The 22,603-nt window shown below is 30.2% G+C and overlaps 1 protein-coding gene across 8 annotated transcripts in view; it reads left to right on the top strand.

Moving 5' to 3' along the window:
• The window catches only part of Nachralpha4 (nicotinic acetylcholine receptor alpha4), a 161,878-nt gene that overhangs the window by 69,628 nt on the left and 69,647 nt on the right, over window positions 1-22,603 (top strand). For all 8 annotated transcript variants that reach the window (XR_012047875.1, XM_072904304.1, XM_072904303.1 and 5 more), the window contains one exon: window positions 1,560-1,669. Coding sequence is in view for 7 of the 8 variants with exons in the window: in XM_072904304.1 (XP_072760405.1) it covers window positions 1,560-1,669 (110 nt within the window). In the remaining variant the exon portion in view is untranslated. The remainder of the gene's footprint in view (window positions 1-1,559; window positions 1,670-22,603) is intronic.

The raw sequence follows: 22,603 nt of genomic DNA, 5'->3' as shown, positions 1-22,603 counted from the left end.
ACCATGTTTGTTACGTTATTCTTTATTTTTAATTTTATAAAGAAATTGATTTTATATAGATAAATAAATTATATAATAATTATTAAAAATATTATAACAATAAATGTCTTTGTACGAAATTAATAGTAAAAGAGATTTGTGTAAATATATATAGAGTCAATATTAAGTAAATTTTTGTTTCTCTGTGAACGCTGGTTTAGTTTGAATGTTTCTCTGGTTTTTCAGTATTTGTGTTAAATACATATTTTGTGTATAATATACATATTTCCTATCATACAGCGGCAAATTTATATTTTGATAGAAATAAAAAAATAGAACAAAGATAAAAGGATATCTCTCTCTTTCTCCCTTTTTATTTCTTTCTCTTATTTCTTTATATTTAAGATATATAACCAATTATTAATTTTCCATTTTATATTCGCGACATTAATTGTAATTTATATGGAGAAAGATTATTGTCAAAGAGAAATTATTATAAGAGATTTAGAAATATTGAAAATTTTATACTTATTGAGATTTTCATACATTCCAAGAAGGTAGGAGACATGTGTGAGAACAGCTTGTTCAAGTATTTGCTAGCGGCACCGAATAAGTTCTTTGTCGAATCGCAGACAAAGAGAATTTTTTTAAGAAAAATGTCGGCGGGAAATATTTGCTGGGAAAAGTGCGCGACGCGCTACTGTCTCTCAAGTTTTTAGTCCGCGACGATAACTATTGGGAAAAGCGGCTTTTACCGCTTTTCATAGAGTAACAGAAATCGTAAGATATTACGTTTGGGCTTTGGGGTAACAACTGACTGGAAAAATGGAAAAAACAACATGAGATGCAGATCGAAATTAAAATTATGCTGCGTGTAATAGTATAGTTTATCACATATTAATATTTTAATCAAAGTTTTTAAATGTAAAGTTATAAATATTTTTATTAAATAATTTTTAAATTATATAAAATATATAGAAAAATATGTAATGATATAATATATAGCAAATGTTCAATTAATTACCGTATTAATGCTTAACAAAAGATCTTTTAATTAATTTAGTTTTCTTCAACGAAACAAAAAAAGTTTTGGTGAAAATCAAAGTCATAATAAATGATAACATTAATTTTTAACTTTACATATCTCTGCAATTAACTTGAAAATAAAATAATATTTTACTGGAATATTTGTGAAAATAAAACTTTACTATTTATTTAGAAAATCGCAAAAAATTTATTATTTTTTATTATTAATTATTAAAAATCATTGATGCCAATTAATTAAAAAATCTGTTATCACAACACACACACACACACACACACACACACAAATATTAATGTTGATTAACATAAAAGTTGCGAAACATCGGATATTATAATTTTTATAAATGTGTGAATATATATATATATATATATATGTATATATATATATAATTTTACTTATATTTATATGTCTGCGATATACATATATTTATCGTATTCTAAAAAATATATATAATAATTATAATAAACTTGACGCGATAATACACGCAGAAGCGTGTCAATAATGTGTTTATATTTGTTTTATTGGCTGTTTCAAGTCATGGTACGACTACAAATTGCGATGGGAGCCGAAGGAATACGGAGGAGTTCACATGTTGCACGTGCCGTCCGATCACATATGGCGGCCCGACATAGTGCTCTACAACAAGTGAGTTTATCAGCTGCGTTTTGTTTCGAATTTTGATTATTATGGATACACATTGATCTGATATATACATATTGTAGCGGCACAGCATGTTGCCGAGAGAGAAAGAGAGAGAGAAAGAGAGAGAGAAAAAGAGAGAGAGCGAGAGAGAGAGAGAGAGAGAGAGAGAAAGAAAGACACATACGGGTGTCGAGCGAGCACACGTTTAACATGGTGGTTTTGCGTACCGATGCGCCGATGCAAATTGCAATCAGCATCGAAATATTGCGCACGTGTTTCTTTTTTCATCGCGCAGGATGTGATATCCCGTGGTATTGACACACGATGATTTTAATTTAGTTCTCTGTACCGTTACGTTTGCTTTATTTTATTCAGGATATACTGAAATAATTACGAATCATAACCACATGTAATTATTCAGTACGAATCGATTTTTCTTGAATTTGATTAAAATTACAATTTAGCTTCCAAGATAGCGCGTACATATTTCTCTATTTTCAAATTGTTGTAACATATTATTTTATTATTAATTAGTTAATACAAGTTAATTAAAATTAATTTAACTTGATCGGGAAGAATAGCTGTCGATATTACAAGTCATGTGTGCCGATATATAACCGTTTGCGATGAATAATGAAACTAAACGAGAAACGAGTGTCCACTCGACCTCGACAAGAGAGTACCATCGTCGTGCATATTGCATTTCAAAGTAGGACGGTATATTCGCGATGTGAACGGTACATCTCGCACTGCTGCATTGTTCCAAAAGTTACGGAAAAATGTGAAAGAGAGTTGGAAATGTGAATAGTTTGATCGGTAATTTTGAGGAAGCTCGTGAATCTTAGATTCGAGGCAGTTCTTTGAACTAAACTTTTAATCGAATAATTAGTGTTGTAACGACAGCTTTTCACGCGTGCTTTATTTTTGTCATTTATCACGCAAGAACGTTGACATTTTAGAGAAAAGTTTAGCATTAAAATATAATATAAAGATAGCCGGTAAAAATTTTTATATAAAGTTATATATCTCGAAAAATATACCTATATGCAGTAGAAACGTCATAATATTTATAAGACGCCACAACCGTTTTCAAAATATTCACTGTATATAAAGAATAGATAAATAAAATGCAAGCAAAATATTACAGTTACGTGAATAATTTTATATTCTTCGCATATATTATACATGCAAAATATTTTGGTGACGTTGTTGTAAATGTTTTCATACATATGTAATAAATAGGAGAATAAATCGATAAAAATGCGTGATAGTATAATAATCTAACGAAATACATCAATTTCTTATCTCGAAGATTTTTACACGTTCACGTGCTTCCTCCGATCCTTTGCCGACTATTGTCGAGCGGCCGTTGAATAAAACATGCGCCGAACGTTCTGCTAGTATATACGCGCTATAATATGTTATTTATTGCGCGATAAATCATAAAAATATTTTTACGTCGCGCGATAATTGAGACGCTTCCGGCGCTTTCACAAGTGGAACGTTTGGCACGCACTGTTGGCCTCAGAACCGCAAAGTATCGCACTATCGCTTGTAATTATATATCCCGGTTCTTAACATCCCTTTCCCACATTATTTGCACATATTTGCGTAACTTTTGCCGCGCTCGTCGCCTAACGAGCGAGAGCCAACTTTACGCGGGCTTTTTCACCAATTTGCCAGCGAATTTATAATTGGACATATATTATTTTGCACTTAACACGTCGAGCCACTACTTTTGTCGCAAAAATCGAAGATTATAAAGAAACGATTTATATTCACAATGTCGACATTCATATAAAGATTAAAATCGATATAACTTTGTTATATAAATAAATAAAGATCTATATTATTTCACAGCTTAATATTATAATATTTGAAGCAATAGTTTTTTTTTTTTTATCTAAATATATAATAATATTTATTTTAATTGTCGATAAAATATCGAAGAATCGTTCGATTACAAATTACAAATCTTGTTGGCTCACGCTTGCGTGAGGCATGCGAGCGATGTAGTCATCCTATAGATTATTATTCATATCGCATGAAACATGGGCGCTGCGGCGAAACGTTGGCGCGAAGGAGTCCGGATAAACCAGGGCTCAGGGAATCGCGACGAAATGGCTGTGCGAGTCTAAACAGCCTTGATTCCCATCGATGAAACATTTATGCGAATGTATTCAGAATACAATAGTTTGTTTTTGAGAAAATGCGCGAAAATAGGCAATCACTATGAACAGCAATACCCGGATCTCTTCTTGATTTGAAAAAAAAAAAAAACATGCCAAATGGTAATTTTTATTTATTCGGCAAAGCCCGATGATAAAGACGCAGACGATGATTCGGATTAATATTTCATATCAACTTTATTTAATTGATCAATAAATTTGTTGTTCGCACTATTATGTTTGTTACTTAGAATAATTGACATTCGTATAAATTTATAACATTATAGATATTATTTTTTTGATCCCTTGTTGTTTGTATGTCGTATTATTTTTTTGATCCTACGGTGTTCGTATTTCAATATGCGATAGGATTTTACAAAATTCAGAAATGATTGAGTTTACCACGGAGAATTTATATTTACACATAAAAATTCATTGCATTTTGTAACTTACTTTATATATATATATATATATATTTTTTTGCGCGACGTATTTTCTTCTTAGTCATCTTATCTTTTTGAAGAATCTTTCCTTAAAAAATGAAATTATTATTACATTAATAATTTACACTCAAACTATAAAAATATTTATATTTTATATAGCGTCAATTTTATTAAAATAAATCGTACATATTTTAATTAATTTGCTGATTAATATTTTTAAAAATTCAAATATATGGACAGGCTCTAATTTCGATCAAAAATGCGAGATAATAATAATGATTAGAATTTTAATATTAATCGAAAGTTAGATTGCTATGGCAGTATATTTAATATGTTTAATGAAATTTAACAATACTAGGAATTATTTTATGAATATTCACGTATAGCCATTGGTTCTTTCTCGCCTCTTTTACTTTCTCATGAAAGAAAAAATTTATCTAAAACATTTTCCGTTTCATCCTCTTCCGACTCTTCTAACAGTTTAACCAGACATTCATGTGTCACTGGAGAGTTCTTTCGACAGCAGTACCATTCATTCTTCTTCTGCTATTACATAGTAGAAAAATCTATAAGTTAATAAAATTTTTGCATAATAAAAAGTACTGTAATTGATTAAATAATTCATTCGACATTCCGCTTAGATTGTAGAGCATTAATAATTCCCGTAAAAGCTTATGCTTCTCTGCATTTGCTGAGATGAATACATCACTAATATCAAATCTACATATATATATATATATATATATATATATATATATATACGTTTTGTACATACACCGCTTAAATATACATAGATCACGAATTCTACGCCTGCATATGAAGCGAAAAGCAAACATTGTCCGTATCCACTCGCTGACGAAATATTTCAGATATCGCAGACAATGCAGATATAGAAACGCGTATCCATTTCCGATATATATAGCTGCCCATAAAAAGAATAAAATACTCGCACACGTTGTCAAGCGTAACTTTAAATGAGCTGTGTTCGCATAGAAAGCATTAACAGTTAAATTTTTATAACGATACATTTAGCTTCCTCGAAGCCTCTGATAGGTACTTAAATATTTCTGAGAGATAAGAGGTTCTAAGTAGATACTAATGATGATTGCAATCTAAGAATAGAGAAGCTTTTTACATATAATACACACCCATCCATTACTAGTTCGAAAATATTTGTGTTAGTAATGAATTAAAAGATAAAATATTTTTTCCGTCAGTAAACCATCTCGATAATTGATATTTTCCAACCATTAATACTCACCTAAAAATATCTTTTTTTCTTAACTTTTCTCATGAATTCTACGATAATAATAGTTCGCTTGTTATTTTTCTCGTCATATCTTTGCGGTTCTATAAAATAAAGAATAGAAAAAAAAATCAAGAAAAGACGGATGAAAAGCAAGTTAGTAAAAATTAGGATTTATGTTCTCATAAACATTTAACGCTAGATAAAATTTTGAAATTATTTATCTAATATAAAAAAATTACATTAACAAATAAAATATGAAATCGATTTTAAATAAAGTATAATACATGAATAATGTGTGCAATAAATATTTTAATTAATAAAATTTATTTTATTTTATTAATATTTAATAAAATTAATATGATTAATATAAATATAATAGTTCAAAAATTACGCAACATATATAAATTGTGCAGCAAACTTGACATTTATATGAAAGCGGCTGCTAATTTTCACGCAAAAAATAATTTTTCTCAGTATACACGACTCTATTCATATATTTCTTGCTTTAAAAAGAAAAAAAAAGAGTATTCCTCGATCCGTGAACTTTCTATCTCGCAGCAACCAACTCTGGCTACGATTTATCGGAGGCACTGTCAGAAAGAGTTTTGAATAGATATCGACTTAAAAAATGAACGAGAGAGAATGCAAAGCGGTTTTTTTCGGAAACTTGATGCTTTTCTACGTGGATTCTCTAAGCAACGCGATGGTTTACGAGTGATCTGGATACGGTATCAGGGCATATATTTATATTTCCCGGCTGGAGAAATTGAAATTTTCGCACGTGGAAATTTATAAACGATAAAACTCGCGCTATCTCTTGTGTCCACGCTCTCGGCGAGAAACGTTTTTGAAAATTGAAATGCGGAAATGCGCGATAAATTGATGATTTGACATAAAGCAAGCTATATAAGAGAGTATTATGCTTTTGAAAAATTATTTTTTATTTCCTTCAAATTTTTTTGATAGCGCTGTAAATACTAGTTATAAGAACATTGATAAATTATGTATAGAGAACAATGTGCATCTTACCATTTTCATTTAAGTAAAGTATTATTTAAACACAAACGGCTTTCATCTCAAGACTTTAGAGTCTTTGTCATGCTGAGTTCTCGATTATATATACGAGAATAAAGAATTAGTTAAATAAATTTTCTATTTAAGGTAACCGGAATTTATTGAAAAGTTATTTAATTTATTCGTTATTTGATTTTTGCGAGATCCCAATGCTTCGCAAAAGCTACATTAAACCTCGTCACGAAATAAAGTTGAGTTTTGCACATATTTGCATACGTTGTGAGCCGCGGGCTCTAAAGGTTTCCATTCACCACGTTCAAATATTCTCATTGGGCGTACCGTAAACTCTGCCAACAAAGAGCCGGCCGAAATGCAATACCGTGAATCTTCATGAAAGCATTACGTGTGCGATTATATCTTCCCAAATTTATATATTAGATTCTATATCTTCGTCTGACCTAAGAATGTAATTAACTTTTTTATCATTATGTAGTAACGTAATGCACATTCCATTTGTACGTTAAGGTACTCTATATAAAAAAAAACTAATTAATATCAAAAGTAAATCAATAAAATATCAAAAGTTTTTATATTTTCCAAAAAGCTCTGATCTTAATTAAAATGATAAAACATCGATAATTAAAGGTTTAAAATAAGAATGAGATTAAATATGTTATAACTACATATGAGATAAATTACCTTTACATTTTTGTTTTTTATTACTCAGGTATACATACATTTATATTTTACGTCTTGACGGGTTCTACAAAAATCGAAAGCGTACGTGCTATCGGATTTTACGTGCGTTTGCAATATTTTATTTTTAAGAAGAAATCATAACTAATACACACACAGCTATGCGATCAGATTCGCATAAAGAACGTTCGAGTTATCGTATCGAGTTATAAAATCGATATTGCGATTGTTTACTCGATTTGAACGCGAAAAGCTGTGAAGAGAATTTTCGTGTTCCCGTTATCGAGTATGGAATATTATTCTATGGCGTTAATAAAACTTTGCGATTACGCGGAGACATCATTTTAGGCGGAACGATAAAAGCGGCGTATTATTTCACGACGATCGCGATATGCAAGTTTACGTACGCCATATACGCAAGCATATTCTATTCAAGAAATGAATTTCAAAATAAAGTTAATCGTGATTAAAAAATCGTGATTAAATATTTAATTGAAAAAAAGTTATAAACTGCATATAAACGTGAAATTAATTCTCGCTTTTATGTCATCTGAAATAGCCGTAATACACTGTTATCTAGTACAACAAATGCCACGTTACAAAATGAAATATGAATTATGCTAATTAGATTTAATATGTATAAAACAGACATGGGGAGTTAGTTATAGAATTAATGAAATGATCGATCGCGTATAAAGAATCTTTGAAAATACAGCTGATGCAAATCTTCTAAAACTTCTCGGTGTGAAATGACGACAAATTTATCGCATCGGAAACTCCGTTCTTCACAACTTTTTCAATATTCGGCGTGTAATATCTCGCTACCGAATCTCTCTCTAATCGATACCCGCTCGGTGTCTCATTATCTACGACTCCTCCGTTGTGACGCGATCTCTCGCAGCGATCATTCGTTTTCAATTACCGCCCGTTAACCGGCACGAACTCGATCATGAAGTTGCTGAGTTGTTACACCATGCTAGGCTAACGGATCATAGTTGTATAATGAGGTAGCGATAAACAGCGATTAATATGCTTTACACGAAAGCCGTGAATTTACACGCGTCCCTCGTGAATTCCTGCGTTGGCAATATGATCACGCGTTCGCTGGCTGTCGATGTAATTATATTAGCAGATTCGCATTAATAAAACGTTGCATATCGGATAAATGTCGTGTTTACGTCAGAACATACTCTTCTATAACCATCTCCAGAGTCATTGATAATTAATATGTTTTTTGTTCAGCGTAATACCGGTAATAAAATTTAATTTTATAACACAAAGTCGGAAAGATGACAAAATAATTATTAAAATCCTCAATGTTACCTAACCGTTTTTCATCAAATACAACATGTTATTATCATACTGACATTTTTCGCGATATATTCTTGATCGTGAAAATATATTCTGCATATAATATTTAATCTTGTATAATAAATTCGTCAATATTTCTTGGTACCACGTATAAATGAGAAGTTTCTCAGCCGCATTGTTGAAATATCACGTTAATAGTATACCGTATCTGTAGCTATATATTTAACAATAAGTAACACGAGAGAGAACGAGAGACAGAGAGAAAGAGAGAGAAAGAGAGAGAAAGAGAGAGAGGGGGAGGGGAGAGAGAGTTAGATAGTGAAGCGTGGTCTCGACAGGAGCATGAATTAGGTGACACGAATCGCCGCTATTGTCAGCATGATCCTACTGGGGTTGCCGTAGGTCCGAGACAGCACTATTACATTCAGAGATCTGTGTGAAAGAGCCGGGCTCGCGAACGTTCTGAGGATCTGTGGTAACGAGATTGACGGTACGTGCTGCCAGACGCACGAAATGCGAGATAACACACCTACGCATCCTCAGTTGCATACGTAAACACCGCATCCCTGAAACGGCGTTTACATAGGGTGTCAAGCTTCAAGTATCCTTAATATATGCGTTGTTGTTTATTAAATTAATTTTTGAAAAAGAAAATAAATATGTTTCCAAGTTAACATAGGTAATGAATGTTCCGTAATAATTGTTAGAAGAATATTAATGAGGAGATTAAAGATACTTTTTTAAATGTTTGAATAGTTTTTGAATCGCATAAAAAAGTTTATTTTTTCAACAATAGATCAGAGAAATGTCTAGATTAGAATATTAGATCATATACTTTGTGTGTATTAAAATTAAGAAATTTACAAAATGTGGAGTTGATCAGTTTGGTTTCTAAGAGGCTCAATTAAAACAAAAGTAATATAAAGTAACATAAATTTAAATGCATGAATAAAAATATCGTAGAAAGTTTCAATATGCAAATGATGAGATGCAAAGTCGGGCAATATACTCTCAATGCGAATTCTCGAGTTGGAAAGTAAAAGGCTTAAGCAAACAGCGCGAATCTAAAAGATTATAGAAATACCTGGAGCTCGCTTTGCAGTTGTTCAATACGTATAGTAATAATACTCCTCTTCCTTTTGACTTTGCAATGCGAAATAGCGTAAAAAAACCTTAACATTGTTATCAAAGAATAACGTTTTTCTTTCCATTCATATTTTTTTTTTAATATTTCTATTAACAATTCCAAGTTTTCTTATGTCAACTAATTGAGCCTGCATATTAAGTAGGTATTATCTTTATTGGAAAATATTTTTATTAACTTTTATGTTAGCTTGCTCAGAAATGTCGAAACTTCTCTCAGACGATTCGATTGCTGAAGTTAAGAGATCGAGCATGAAACATCCAATCAACCGTATTTCAAATGTATTTTTATTCTGTTTTGTAAGCATCGAGTGCTCATAAAGAATTTCCATGTCATAAAAGCGAAAAAATCGATACTTTATATATCTAATTATTGTGAACTTCTTGAAAAGCAACAGAAGAATACGAAATATTTTCGAACAAGATAATATTTGCAGAAAACATAAATCTTGATTTCAATTATAGAGTTTTTGGGTAAAACGTACATTTCATCGTTTGTTTTACTTTTCTATTATTTATCTTGCCGCCCCTGTACACTTGCCGATTGGTCGATAAACAAAACGGAGGGAGAAGGGTGAAGGGACTAGAAACATCGCTTAATTAAAAGCCTCTGGCTTGACGTTTTTTTCCTTCCTCTCGGTGGACTGACCGAAAACAACGCTGGTTTTCTCTGCGTTTACTTTATTTCGAAAACTTACCGTTTACTTCGCAGAAGAAAGCAGTGGATCTCTCGTGAGAGCTCGCTCGAATGCCTAACTTTAATTTAATCTGCTGTTCGTGCAACTTTGAACTAACTGGAATGCGAGAGATGTACCTAAAATTAATCTTGACTTACATGCAAAACCTTGCAAAAATTTGACAAATAGTACATAATTAATTATAAAATACACGATATATTTTGCAAAGCATCTGTCAAATTTATCTTAAGTCTTTTCTGAATATTTTAAAGTTAATTCGCAAAGATATTGTAATAATATTATTAGAATTTAAATTATAAACGATAAAAAACTTTTTCTTTTTAAAAGATTTAGATCCAAGATCTACGAGAAAATAAATTTATTCTTAGTATGTCAAATATTATTATATATTATTATATTATACATATAACGTTTTTTTATTTTAGAAAGAATTTAAATTAAAATTTATAATTTTAATTTAAATTTTCAAAAAATTTTGGAAGAATATCTATGTACTCTTATTTTTTTTATGTAAGATTTTATATTATCATAATTTTCTATATTCGATATTTTAATAATTTGACAAATTTTAATAATTTGTAAGATTTTATATTATCATAATTTTCTATATTCGATATTTTAATAATTTGACAAATTTTAATAATTTGTCAAATTATTAAAATATCGAATATAGAAAATTATGATAATATAAAATCTTACATAAAAAAAATAAGAGTACATAGATATTCTTCCAAAATTTTTTATAACTTGAAAGAATTTTTTTAATATATACATAATAAGAAAATTGATCGACAGAAATATCAATATATTCATTTACTTTGAATCTTGACGTATGAAATAGGAACAGAATAAACTTTAGTCGAGATATAGTTGCTTCTACTTTGAGCCAAGGATGCCAAAGGATGACTCCACCATAAGGGTTGACAGTTGGTTTTAATTAAGCCACATGACCCTCACGGTCATTTGAATCGGAAATCAGGCCGATGAACCTCCGTTCTTGCGAACTTTAGGTAGTAATTTTGCATCATTAGAATTTCTTGCACATCATTGAAATAAAATTGCTTTACAAGTCTATTTAACACATTGAATTGATGTTTTTTACGAGAAAGTTTTCTAGCCTAATTAAATCTTTAATTCTCATATCTTTTATATCTCATATCTATATTTTTATCTTCAAGGTATATTACAAACGATAAATTTTTTAAAACTCTGTAAAAATGTATTACTTTCCTTATGACACATTTTACTAAAAATTTATAGATATAAATATTATAGGACAAATTTTGAAATTTGTAATGACAATAAAATTTCGTTGAAGATAATCAAGAAACTAACATCAAGATTCTTTTTTAAAAAATAATATTGTAAAATAACGAGTAACATTTAAAAATTTATAATATATGTTAAAAATTATAAAAATGTTCTAGAAAATTATAATTTCAATCTTAAAAAACATAACAGAGAGAAAAACAAAGAGAGAAAGAGATATAATGATTTTTTATGCTACATTGAAAAGAAATTTACATATACACCCATTCAAGCAATTCTATTTAAATGACTGTGATAATCTTTAGGCAACGCCTGAATCATGTTGACGACGACAATCTTAAACTATTAAGTTCGTGCGATCGATACGAACGCATACCCTTTCGGAAATTAATCTTGTCATCAGTCAACACGGCGACAAGCAGACTAACGTGCTTCAATAACATCGTTCTATATTTATTGCATTATTGGAAAATTTTTATATTAAAATATAGTTTCTTCCTTTATTACTTAATACTTTACTTTTGCAAGTTAATATTTAATTAGGATGATTAAAAAGGATATTCATACATTCGAGTAACGTGATTAAGCTTTTATTATTTGTACATTATTAATTAATTCTCATTTTAAACACTATTTTTACAAGAAAGAATATACATAGAAATAAATAAATTAAGCGTTGTAATAATAATTTAGTTATAATAGCAATTTAACTTTCTATTAGAATTATTCTCTCTTCCATTTTCTTTTTTTCTCTTTTATCTTTTTTTTTCTCAATTTTTAATTGATTGGGAGGATAATGATGAGGTAGCATAATAAGAACATTTTGATTTGAAGAGAACAGTCATTGCGTTTAATCCGAAGTTATACTATAGAAACCTTTCGTACTGCAATGGTTGGATGAACAGAATATCCATTTGTTTATCATAACAATATCGAGGATGATTAAATACTTTGTGCCATATTCTGTAATTATCGCAAATGTATAAATTTCCATTTAACTACATATATCGCATATACAAAATAGATTATTTGATTTGAAAATAATAAAGAATTCAAAATTCGATGTTCGATTCTCGAATAATACTTAATGTTGGATTCGTCAAAATTCTAAAATTTTTATGCTTTGCTTTCTTTAGTTATAAATTAAAATATACATTGAAAAATATTTTACAGGTACTATTTAAAAAAATTAATGATTATTTTTAATACTTTGTTAAGTAAAAGATATATATATAGATAGCAAATATTATATTTTTTTTTTATTACTGTAAAGTTTAATTTGAATACAGATTGACATCTTTTTAAGAGCTAAAATTATGTTGTCAATTTTTTAATTAAACTATATCTACTGTCGGAGCAAGAAAATAGTTATTCTTGCATGAATTCTTTGCTTGAAGGTTAGCACTTTATTTCGATAACATTTAATTGCAACATTTTTATACGTATTTTGTTTTATTTTTTAAGCCGGGGAGTTTAATTCAAAGGATTTTTTCTGCGAAACACATGATTTAACGTTACTTGCATTACGTTGCGAAATAATTTTTTTTTAATTACAATTGAAACAATTTCCATACTTGAAATGAAATAATTGTTTTTCTATTGCTTTGGATCAAACTAAGTAATAGTGTTTTCGTATTTGAGTTGTAGTAAGAAATAATCATGAAGAAAAATGTTTAAATATGAATAGCAATAATGTATAAAAATAATGAAATATGAAGTAATTTACATTTAGCGATATATCTCATGAAACATGTAATTAAATTTTAACATCTGCATTCGTTTGTGTACAGTAAAAATACATCAAAGATTAACATTTATTAATATTATGTAAAAATTAATTTAAGAAACAATAAGAGAGAAGTGTCTTTTTTTCGTATTACTTTTATACGTTATATGTATATGAAGAGATTGCTAATAACGATGAAAAATAATGAAAGGGCGCGCAGATAGCAAATTGCCATGCGATTATATATATATTCTTTTTTTTTTTTTTTGCTATCGAAATACTATCCCCTCTCCTTTCTCTGTCGGCGCGCTTCCTCCATGGATTACACCATAAACAGAGTGTATACTCGTAATGGAAACCAATATTGCCCCATAGCAATAATGCTTCATAGAGACTGCCGTTACACGATGCAATTATCGACCACTCGACGAACGTGTCAGGAATGTAATGAAGGGGATCAATGGATTTTCAATTGCCAGTATGGCACGGACTCGCGCCAGAACTTTGGCGCGCTGTATAATTGACCGGCGTTATTTCCTGCTACGAATTATAACCAGTATCTCTCCCACTCCCGCCTCCCACGTATTCGCTAATGAGATTCAGAATATTAACAATCAATTTACGCGGACAAGTAGCATCAATGTCACGCATTACGTTCCTGCTATGACAGATCAGGTTGAAAAGCATGGCTACACAAATTAATGAATTTCACCATGAAGCTGAAATGCAACGTTCAATAATTATATTTAATCAAGTAATCAATGACGTAATATAATTTTTATATGCATAATGATATAAAAAGTAATTGTTTATATTAATGTGATAGTTGTGCGCCGTTATTTTCAAAGAGAGTATTCAGTATTTTCTCGTTAAAATATTATATTTAAAAAAATATGACGATGTGTTTAGAATGTATCTTTCATGAAATATTTTTCATCTTTTTAATGTCAAAATAACTATTTTTAGACTTTTTGAAATACTGTAAACGCACATTTATTATACATATAATTTTCTTAAGTTTTTAAATTATGATGTTATTACACTAATACATACAGAGACATTTTCAAAGTCGAAATAAGCGTGATAATGCATGATAATGCATCTCCATTATTCATGATATTTAATTAAAGTTGCTCATAATGTCGTAAATTATAATTACACTGCCTGCGCGAGTAAATCCTGTTCACCATATAAATACAAGACTGGTCGCTAATAGCTTAATTATAGTCGACTTCTCGCTTAATGAAAAAGACCTGAGTGCAGTGCGTTCAAGTTGCGATAAAAACTCAAGACCGTCGCCTTCGGGTCGCATTTTCTTCCACCTCATTAAGAGCTATTCTTGGTTTTAGTTCTTAAAACTCCAATGTACAAACGTTCTGAAAGAAAGAAAACCTTTTGAAGTAACTTGCGCATGTAAATACCATTTTCTTATCGAGTATACAATATTTGTACGTAGTTTTCTCGAAGAACACATCATTGTGCGGGGTTCTCGAAGAGAACTGAGAAAAACAAGTCGATGGAAAAAATATGAAACTTTATCAGAATATAGAGTAGATAACACTGCAAAAGCTCGTATTTTCCTATGTAATCTGCGAAAATCTTACAGTTCAGTAAGCTCCTTTTTTACTATTTTTATTTATATTTTTTCTCAGATTCTTAAATTCTATTGTTATAGTACAAAATTCAGCCCGTAATCTATAATTAAGGAGAAACGTAAGACATTTGAGTAAACAAATAGACTAAGCACTAGGAATTATTCGACGAATTTAAAGTCATTTTGTTCTTACGAAAAATTGATAACATTTAAATTATAAATCATTAAAATCGAAAAAAAAAAAACTAAATTTTAAGATGCAAACAAATAATAAAGTTTAAGAAAATATTTACGATAAAATTTCTACCGTTATTCCATCTAATCTTTAATCCGAATGCATTTATATTTATAAAACTGCTCGAAAAGTGCGATTAAAGCACGTAATTTATCAAAGACAAACTATGGCAAGAATTCGATCGGCGTCTTTTCAAGCGGTAAGGTCGGGAAATGCTCAACTTTTATACACATAAAACTCACGAACTCCGGTCGGAGTACTTACCCATCCTGAACACAGTCGGATTTAGATTCATGAGGTCCCGGCAGGCCTTCGTAGACACGCTCAACTTGACCGGACTACCGCCGGACTTACTCTGGGCAAACGCGTAGAATGTAGGAGAAACCCCGCGGAGAAAAAGAAATACAGAGAAAGAGAGAGAGAGAGAAAGGGAGAGGGAGAGGGAGGAAGAGGGAGAGAGATAGACTAGTCGTAAAGAATATAAGCAGGATGGTTTTCTACCACCCACGAGAAGTTGATATCCCAGAGCTCGAAACACCAATCATCCTTTCGACTGAGTACGTTTTGTAGCAGACGAAAAGATTACTTTCAGCCGCGACAAATGTCTTTCCTTAACTTCTTCCGAATTTAATGACACGTTCCAGATTTTGTTGTGTAGTGGAAAAATTTATGGTTCTCATTTTTTTGTTTAATAGCGATTTTATCTATCTAATCTTTTTCATTTTTTTTCTCAAGACTTTTTCCTATTTAATTGTGGTCTTCTTTATTATACTTTTTCCAAGTAAAAATTAATTTCATACAATTTTATACAAAACGTCTTAGAAACTTAAAAACTAATTCCATATAAGTTTAACGCGAAAACTAAATTATTATTATTATTTTCTTTCTCATTGTCAGTTGATTATTATAAAGGTATTATTGCATATTTAAAGTTATGTATTATTGTATGAATACTACTATATCGATATGTCGATTTCCTATTACATTTACCTGACGCCTCAACACGCTTACATACGTTTATTTGGACGTCTTTATACAAAATGTTTGGTAATAAATTTTTCATTCAAACATCTGTGTATATAAAATCTGAAACAACGAGTGGAAGCTCGTTTTATAAAATGAGATTCGAAAGAAAGTATCGGGAATATAGGATAGATATAAAGCATCCGTATTTTCGAAAGAGAGTATACATATATATATATACACCATCACAAGGGAAGCAATAAAATCTAGATAAGTGATTTTATTTATTTTCGCTGAAAAACATTTTACGTAAAATACTAGAGGGTGTAAAAAAAAAATTTAAATCAAAATCATATTTATCAAACTGTTCGACATTTTTTAACAAAATATACTTTTACAAAATAATTTTTTTAGTATAAATGTAAAATTTAATTTATTTATTAATCTATTTAATTATATATATATATATACGCACATACACAAAATATTGATCAATTTATTACAAAGTCCATATTTTTATGACAGGATTATGGATATTAATATTATTTATTAACTCATCTTTATATGATTGCTTCTAAGTAATTACAAAATACAATCTCATTCATCTAATTTTGCATACACTATTTTAGTAAAAATTAGAATTTTCTAGCATCGCGAATTGCCGATTTTACACGTTCACCGCTCTGGGGCTCTCTCGAAAGTTTCACGAAGCTATCTTTATGTCACATGCACTTTCGAAAGTCCTTGCGCGACTTTGGTAAAAGAGGAGTTTCAAACAGCAAGGATCTTTCTTGACAAATTTTATATCAGTGCGCCTAGTCGAGCGAGCGTCTGGTGGAAATTTATAGCACCCGAGGGAACAGTAACTGGAACCGAAGAAAATAATCGACGACGTGATTTGTGGAAGTCTAGCTTGATCCTCGCTTTGTTCGAACGTTGCTTCGTTATCGCCTATTGATAACTTTCTTTTAGAGGAACACGTTTATTTCGATTAATATCTTAATTTTATTAAGCAACTTAAAAAAAAAAATAAATCAAGGATTCAATTCTTCAATTTTTAAGAAAATTAAAAATATAATATTTCATATAAAAGAAAAATATTATTTATTATTTTATTTGAATAAAAAGAAAGTGCAAAAAGATAGTTTTCTCTCTTTGTAGATAAACTATAAAAATTTGTCGACTATCAAGAAATTATAAATTTAGTTTCAATAACAGTTACTATTTCATTCAAAATGTCACCACACGCTGAAAAGTTTAAGTATCGCAAATATTGCATTGATATTTTTCTTGTAACTGCACACATGTTCTTTTTCTCGCATTCTACTTTTGTCAATATCTTTTCTTTTTGTTCGAAGCAAGAGAAGGAGAAAAGAGGAAGAAATATTCTCTAAAAGCTCGCATTGACTTTCAACGTGAGCGAACCTTTCCTCTTATATCCTAGCATTCTCAGATAGATGTATTCTACCGTAGGGGAGTTCATAAAAGGGTTCATAAAAGCACCGAATACTGTCAAAAAGCCACGTGGCGGTTTTTCTCGACGAACTTATAGTTGATTTTTTTTTTTAGCAAATATTTGTTTTTACTTTATCTCTTCTTTTAGAACGTTTTAACTCTCAATTTGTAGTATTTTTTTTTAGCCATTATATTAAAATATAGTCTTCAATATGTGCTCGGTAGAGCGAACGTGCGATTCTTGAAATATTCTATATATATATATATTAACTTTAAACGCGTTTTATCTTTGGTCCTATAATCTCTATAGAAGATGATAAGGGATGATTGTCGAGATGTCGTCGAATTCCTTGCATATGAATTTGCGCAGGATTAATTCTGATTGGACATTCGGAATGTCGGCAAGGATTCAGAGACGTTTGTAATTTCGGATTAAACGCAGACACGTCGCAAGAACGTTCGCAGGGAAATGAAATTTTTTTCGCTATGTCGAAGCGTTGTAATTAAATGCAACTCAATTACAGTCGCGTATATTCGTCGTTTTTATTTTAGTGTAAAGAATAAAATCTACGGAAAGTCTGCTCAACAACATTTTAGAATAAAAACTTTGCAAAATATTCAGCCCAAAATATATGTTGTAAAATTCTTATAATATTTTAATAGAAATTCTTTGTAGATCAAACATGTACAGAAAATTTTTTGTAAAAAGATTGGAGAATTATATTATGTACGTATATAACTTACATAAGACGTATATAACTGGACTAATGAATCAAAATCCGATTTCCAATCGTAATTCTCAACCGATACATTTCCTTCATCGTGTCTTGCTCGAATATTCGGAAATTTACAAACATACTACGCGAATATCTTCGTGCCAGTCATGCCAGTACTGACCTGTCAGCGTTGTGTCAGTAAGTTTGACCACAGGAGTGTAATACTGTTCTGCAGTGAAGGCCGACATCAAGCAAGTACAAGCCAATACCGATACGGCAATGTGTGGTGTATAGTTAACCTAGTATTCTGAGAGTAAATTCGAAGTTAGATGATATCAATTCAGATCGCTCCGACTATATAGATATAGAGCCGATATAAATTCAACAATTAGAATAATATATGAATTCCTTAAGAGAGAGACTACAGATATTGTCAATATTACGTAATTACATGTTAGATAATTACACTGAAAAATAGAAAATTACATAGACTTTTTTATAATTTATTTATTATAAAATAATAATTATTATATTTATAATATTTATTACATTTTACGACTCGTATTGATTTAAAATTGTTAAAAAAAGAACCTCATAAATCTAACTATTAAGTAGTAATGCTCTAGCATTGACGCCACATTGTCCGAAAGTGCTTGACCATAACTACTTATCTAACGCTTGACCTTCTTATCGAAAGCATCGGCATTTTCTGCAGACAGTGAATATCAAAACGGTTAGGTAAGTGAATTCCGAGCGATTTTATCAATCCATTTAGCTGATTTCCGAATGCAATCTGTGATAAATCGTAGTCATTCTTTTCTTTCTTTTTTTTTTATTTTATTTTTATTTTTTTTTTTATTCAACTATCTTTTTATTCAAGTTCTCAAACGACCCTTCGATGCATAACTTTGGCTGAAACGGAAGCTGAGTCGAGGTAACGAGATATCCAAAGAGCTCCTCTTGTCTTTCTTTTTCTTTTTTTTTTTTTTTTTTTCTATCCTCAGATACCCTCTGTTCTTTACGCCCGGCCCGATTTCTTCGGCTTCAATCCTAAGCGCCGGATTTTGTACGTTTCAGCAAGTTCTCGTTTTCGAAAGCGCGGAAAGCTTGTCGTCGCTCGCACACGAACATTCGTCATATAATTCCATACGTTTCTCTATTCGACTTACATTTTCTGTTTGAGCTCTTTTCTTAAAAATTTTTACTCGTAATACATAAAATTAAACAATTAATTATAAAAACGCTATTAATCGTAAGTAATGAATAAGTTTTATGCTTTTGAATAAATTTGCGAAATAGAGTTACATAATTCTCTAGAATTAAAATAGCTTGACATAAAATTATTAAAACAAAGAACTGTTTTAATATAACATTTATTGTTTGAAATAACTTTTCCGTAATTTAGTGAATTTTCTTAAATTAAAATATATAAGTGCACATCGTTTATTGTTATTAAATTTATTATCGTTAGATTTTAATTTTTGTAATAAAAAAAAGTGTATAGGTTGTTTTATATAAAAAAATATTTTGATATATTTACTATGCAATGTGGATTTATTATATCATTTATTTTGCAATTCTGTAATTATAAAATAACTATTATTTATTTGTTACATTGACGAATATGTGAATAAAAATAGCAGAAATTGTACTTGCCATATTTTCTCACACGGTGCATCGGAAAAATCGATAAGTACATCGTTCACAATGCAGCTAAAGCTGGAGGTGGTTTGCTACTTTTTCCGGGTTCTTTCCGAAGTTTCTCTCGCACGAGAGGCACACCAACATCGCTCAACGACGACCAGATAAATGGTACCGCCACGACGATTCATTTCTCTCGCGCGTAACATTTAGCACTGGTTTTCCTGGATAGCACGCGAAGTAAACCTAAGGTATATAAAGAATCGTATAGCGAAGAGAGAGCCGCGAGATCTTTCATTAACCTTCTGTTATATCCGTTTCTTATGAGTTCTTTTATCAGAAAAATGATGACACAAATAAGTAAAAAATATTTAGCGGAAAAATAGAAGATATGTGACTTTGTTTTTAATATGGCTTATTCACGTCACGTTTGCGATATTTTTCACAAGCTGTATCATCCGTACGAATTTATATGGTTTAATTTTTTTGGTGAATCCACAGACACATTTACCTTATTTTTTTTTAATATTTTTCATTTGAGATGATGCTTCAAAAAATTTCCACAACTTTTTTTAGATAAACTTACTTTTTCATATATTTTTAAATAAAACTTAAATAGAGAAATCTAGAATTAAATATATTATTTATATCAAAAAATTTTCTGTAATTCAAATTTTTTTTTTTAGTAGAAGAAATTTTTAAAAATAAATTTTATATTTTAAAGTTTAAAAGAGTAAAGAGAGATAGATATTCAACGACACCGTATTTCTTTTATTGAAAGGCATATGTGTGACTAAGATAACACACTGCCGGAAAATAAAGAGTAATTTTTCAGATGACGCGAGTCGGCTCTCCGGGTATGGCCGGTTAATTGCCTACTTAAACTCAGGAAGTTGAAAAAAAGAAGGATTTTTAGGACGGAGATGCAATCCCGATTAAACTTCCGACTCTGCGGCGATATTACCGGAGTATAATTGAATTTCTCTGTTCGTATTTTCCTTCCTCTATTCTGCCCCTCTATTCATTCTGCTCCCCGACCACGTCCGGTCATTAGTATAAGCAGCGATTCCGATTACAAGGGCTCTTAATTACAATGTAATTTAGAGAACTTTTTCATTCAATCTCGTGCTGCACTCTCTCTTTCTCTCCTTTTTTTTCTTCTTTTTTTCTTTATCGTGAACGAAATAACTTTTGTTGATTTATTAAAAAGTTAATATTTGAAATATTTTGAATTATATCTATCTCATACGATGCGTATCAAGCATATGTTACATTAAAAATGTAAACATATTAAAACACGTTACACCAAAGTTTTCTTTGAATAGAAACAAGCAGATAAAATATAAAAGCAAATCAAACAGTAATCTCTAAGCGGTGAACATTACTAAGCATACTAAGCATAATCCGGAAATTTTTATTTTTACACTACAACTTTACGTGATATACTTTGAAATTATTTGTTACATAAATCGGATTAAATATAACTCGGCAAATTAAAAGTTATATATTTCAAAGCACCGCGCTCGTTAAAAAAGTATTTGCTTTTAAATTTATACGCGCAGTAATTTCATGAGAAATTATTTTATATAATTTTCATATATTAAAAGATTATATTTTAATCATCGAATACATTCTTCGTAATTTGAAGATTACTGACACGATGTTGAAGCAAGCTTCTTCACTCTTAATTCTATTATCGCTGACTAAAAATTTTCTCGATATAGTTTCGAATCATGCGACAATCTTCTTGTCGTGCGACCGTTTTACGCGGTCTGTCCAAGTGAGCGAAACTTCCAATTTCGAATTTCAAGATAACGATGCGAGTATTTCCTCGGGGAATACCTTCGGTGCGCCGGCAATCTCGTCCGATCGAAAGACACCCGCGACACATTTGTAGCAAATCGAATTCTTCGTGTATCTAAGATAACCGAGCATTGTACATCCTGACGAAAGGTATGAAACTCTGTTTTATGTCACTAGTACAAATTGATCTTGAAATCGTGTGGAAGAAAAAACGATCATCGAGATAAATTGCATAATTTATTCTGAGAAAGAGAAGTATGTGCACTAACGCAATTTTATGAACAAAACTTGCATCGTATTACAAAAAAAAAAATAGAAACAATCTCCTTTTTTTATAAAAATTTAATACCACATTTTTTTTTCCTTTAAACGGCTAATAGATGCTATCCATTTTCACTAGCTGTAAACTGCAATTAAAATTGAGAAGCAATTTATATCATTATATGACAAGGTATAACGCTGGGAAGCTTTTAGTCTGGTATAGATCGAGATTAATGAGTCCCATCGAGTTATAGTAATGCTGTATAACGATCAATCCCTCAATAATTAATGTTTCCAATAAATGCTACATTATTGCGATATTAGCATTATTGTAATTTAGCTACATTTGCAACCCATAAATGTGATTATGATTAAATCTAAATACTAAAATAATGAGTTAAAAAATATATATGAAAAATTATCTCCTTATTTCTTATCACTACAAGCGAAAAGAATTAAATTTGTGATTGCGCGTAAAACTGTTTTAATCTATCGATTTTATAGTTTAAATTCCATACTGGAAAAAGCAGAAAATTCAATCGTTCCATGTAA

Source organism: Anoplolepis gracilipes, chromosome 13, assembly GCF_047496725.1.
Source record: "Anoplolepis gracilipes chromosome 13, ASM4749672v1, whole genome shotgun sequence".
In the NCBI taxonomy this organism is placed as follows: domain Eukaryota; kingdom Metazoa; phylum Arthropoda; class Insecta; order Hymenoptera; family Formicidae; genus Anoplolepis; species Anoplolepis gracilipes.
This window is presented reverse-complemented; position numbering and strand designations above follow the sequence as displayed.